General features: G+C 65.7%; 1 protein-coding gene across 1 annotated transcript; it reads right to left on the reverse strand.

Moving 5' to 3' along the window:
- Nucleotides 1-1014: 1014 nt before the first annotated feature.
- On the reverse strand, nt 1015-3607 carry INPP1 (inositol polyphosphate-1-phosphatase). The gene is given in 8 exon segments (XM_010727047.3): nt 1015-1109; nt 1112-1132; nt 1135-1233; nt 1236-1522; nt 1644-1818; nt 1899-2099; nt 2198-2258; nt 2369-3607. Coding segments are annotated over 8 exon segments (1128 nt in total). The 5' UTR covers nt 2573-3607; the 3' UTR covers nt 1015-1029.
- Nucleotides 3608-3700: the final 93 nt, after the last annotated feature.

Genomic DNA, 3700 nt, shown 5'->3' on the forward strand with positions numbered 1-3700 from the left:
CCACCCCCTCCCCACCCCCTCGATGCCGCTCCATCGGCGCTGCGCGGGAGGGACGGAGACGGAGGCGACGCGGAGCCTTTAATGATGCGGAGCGGCACTCAGCCCGGCGCCTCCACGTCCCCTCTGCCCCACCGGCACCGTGGTGGCGCCGCGCCCCTCTGTGCCCTCATGGGGTCCCAGCCGCCCCACACCCCGCTGCCCCACTTTAAGGGTCCCCGCCACCCTCCATATCCCGCACCCTGAGGTCCTGCCACCCACGTGTCACCTCCCCGTGTGGCACCTTTGTGTCCCCCCCGTCCCACGCTGGGTGTCCCAGGGTCTCCAAACACCCCACATCCCACACCCTGGGGTCCTGCCACCCATATGTCACTGTCCCATGCCCCTCAGTCCCCTGCCATGGGGTCCCAGCCACCCCACACCCCACTGCACCACTTTAAGGGTCCCCACCACCCTCCATATCCCGCACCCTGAGGTCCTGCCACCCACGTGTCACCACCCTGTGTGGCACCTTTGTGTCCCCCCCATCCCATGCTCCAAACACCCCACATCCCACACCCTGGCACCCTGGGCACCATAATATCACTGTCCCATGTCCCTCAGTCCTCTGCCATGGGGTCCAGCCACCCCTCATCCCACTGCCCCACTTTAAGGGTCCCCACCACCCCCCATGTCCCGCACCCTGGAGTCCTGCCACCCACGTGTCACCTCCCCATATGGCACCTTTATGTCTCTCCCATCCCATGCTGGGTGCCCCAGTGTCTCCAAACACCCCATGCCCCATACCCTGGCATCCTGGGCACCAGCTGTCACTGTCCCATGCCCCTTGGGTCCCTTGCCATGAGGTCCCAGCTGCCCCACACCCCACTGCCCCACTTTAAGGGTCCCCACCACCCCACATCCTGCACCCTGGCGTCCTGCCATTCAGGCGTCACCTCCCTGTGCCCCTTTGTCCCTGCTACCCCACATCCACTGTCTCATCACCCACATCCCTGCCCCACACCCTGCCCCCCAACCCCAACCCCTCCCCACTCAAAGCCCTGGCACGGCTGCCAGCACCTCCAGCACCGCCTCCAAGTGCTGGGGGTGCACGTAGGCCACCAGCCCCCCAGGTTGGCCCAACGTTCAGCCCCACCGCCCCCTCAGTCGGGCGGTTGTAGGTCAGCTGGGGGAGCGTCCTCATGTCCCCCTCCCTCCGTGCCCTCAGGGCATCCCCCAGGGCCACCACACCCCCCCTAGAGCACACAGGATGGCGTGGGGGGCACAGGCATCCCATGCAAAGGTGCTCCCCCCGGAGAGGACGTAGGCATCCGCATGTCCCAGGATGACACACAGCATCTTGTAACCGGCACCGGCAGCGAAATGGAGGTGACCTCCACTGAGTGAAGCCAGGGCATCCCGCACCTCCTGCGCCTCTGCCCGGCTCAGCACCACACGGGGAGGGGGTTGTGGTGGTGGTGGGGGGCTCAGAGAGGAGAGGTGGGTGCCCCGGTAGGCAATACCCCAATGGTAGCGGCCCTGCCACCTGCGGGGTGAGGATACACCGATGGCCATTGCGGCTCTGCCAGGACGGGGACACCGAGGGGAGACCCCTCACGATGTCCCCACTGTGGCCACGGCGAGGTTTGAGCGTCTCCCCCACGTACCCACGTGTCTGGGGGTGGCGGCGGTGGAACGGCTCGTTGATGACACCCAGCACGGGGCGACCACTGCTGCGTTCATAGGCACCGATGAGCACCAGCGCCGAGCAGAGCCCCGACGGCGCGATGCCATCCCGGGGGACAACATCCTCACGGCCCACGATGTACTCGTTGGTGGAATCTGCACACACACCGCCGTCACCATCACCGCACAGCCGCGGTGTGCAGGAGGGATCCCAGCCCAACTCGGTGCCCCCTCACCGATGGGATCGATCCAGACGGCCACATCCCCGGGGGCGATGCTGACGGTGATGCCATCCAGCGCCGCGTCCCCGACTGCCACCTCCCGGTGCGCCGCGGCCGCCAGCAGCTCCGCCGCCTCCCGTTCGGGGTGCAGCACGGAGCCCAGCAGCGCTGCCGTTTCACCCACCGTACCGCACACCCGCACCGCCACCGTGTCTCCTGAACGGCACCGTGCTGTCACCGCCATCTCCGAGGCTGGGGGGGGGAGAGGCGAGCTCCGTGCCCACCCCCTCCCCACACCCCCCGGCCTCACTCACCGTTGGCGTTGGTGAACTCGTTGGACTCTTCGCCGCCGATGTGGCCGCGCAGCTCAGGGAACTGCAGGGACGGCAGCGCTCAGCAGCGCTCCCACGTCCCCAAATTCGGGGGCAGCTCTTAGCGCGGAGACCCCCAAATTTGGGCCCCCTTCCCCCCCAGCCAACCCTCACCTTGGCACCCAGGTCGTGCCGGATGACCTCCTGGATGAGGACATCCGCCAGAGTCTTGAAGTCGTGGGAGAAGCGCTGGTTCCGATCCGCTCCGGTTTTCTCGGCCACCAGCAGTCGGAAGAGCGGCTCCGCGTCCCGGCACAGCCGTGCGATCTCAGCCGCCTTCTCCGAGGCGCTCAGAACGGCCTTCAGCAGCGCGGCCATGGCTGGAGGCACTGCTCAGTATCGTCCCACGAGACCCCGGCCCCTCATTGCAGGGTGTGGGGGGATGAGGGCTGCCTGGTCCCACAGTGCGTCCCTGGGGTGGGGAGAGGTGTGGGGGGCTGTAAGCAGCAGGGACGGCCCAGATGTTGGGATAGAGATGGCCCAGATGTGGGGATGGGGATGGCACAGATATGGGGACAGGGATGGTCCAGATGTGAGGACACGAACAGCACAGATGTGGGGATAGGAAAGGTACAGATGTGGGGACAGAGATGGTCCGTATGTGGGGATGGGGATGGCACAGGTATAGGAATAGGAATGGTCCAGGTGGGGGGAAGGAACAACCCAGATGTGGGGACAGGAATGGTCTGGTGTGGGTATAGAGACAGCACAGATTTGGGGACAGAGATTGTCCAGATGTGGGGACAGGGATGGCCCAGATGTGGGGACAGGGATGGTCCAGATGTGGGGACAGGGATGGCCCAGATGTGGGAACAGAGACAGCACAGACACTGGGACAGGGATGGCCTAGGTATGGGGATGGGGTCTGTTCAGATGTGGGGACAGGGATGGTCAAAATGTGAGGAGAGGCATGGCCCAGATGTGGGGACAGAGATGGGGTCAGGGATGGGGCTGGGGATGCAAATGGAGATGTGAGTGAGAATATGGCCATGAATGGGAAGAGGGATGGGGCTGGGGACAAGGAAAGGGACACGAATGGGGACGTGGCCATGGATGGGGGCAAGAACGTAGGTAGGGACAGGGATGTGGACAGGGGGAGGGACACGAGGGGGGTGTAGCTTTGGATAACAGGGAGGTGGAGAAGGATGTGAAGGAGGCCGTGGCCATGGATGGGGATGAGGACACGCGTGGGGACAGTGCTGGGGATGGGGACACGAATGGGCTGCGGTGATGGATGAGGACAGTGCTGGGGACGTGGACAGGAACGCGAGCAGGGACAGGAATGGGGACGTGGCCGTGGACGTGGCTGGGGACGTGGCCGGGGGCTTTTCCCCTCCCACCACATCCACGCTGCCCCCACGGCCGCGAGCTGAGCTCAGCCCCCCCTCATCCCGCACAGCGAACCCCGGGATTCCCTCTGGGGGGGCACCGGGACACCCCCCGACC

The sequence above is a fragment of the Meleagris gallopavo genome, unplaced genomic scaffold (assembly GCF_000146605.3).
Source record: "Meleagris gallopavo isolate NT-WF06-2002-E0010 breed Aviagen turkey brand Nicholas breeding stock unplaced genomic scaffold, Turkey_5.1 ChrUn_random_7180001869334, whole genome shotgun sequence".
Classification (NCBI taxonomy): domain Eukaryota; kingdom Metazoa; phylum Chordata; class Aves; order Galliformes; family Phasianidae; genus Meleagris; species Meleagris gallopavo.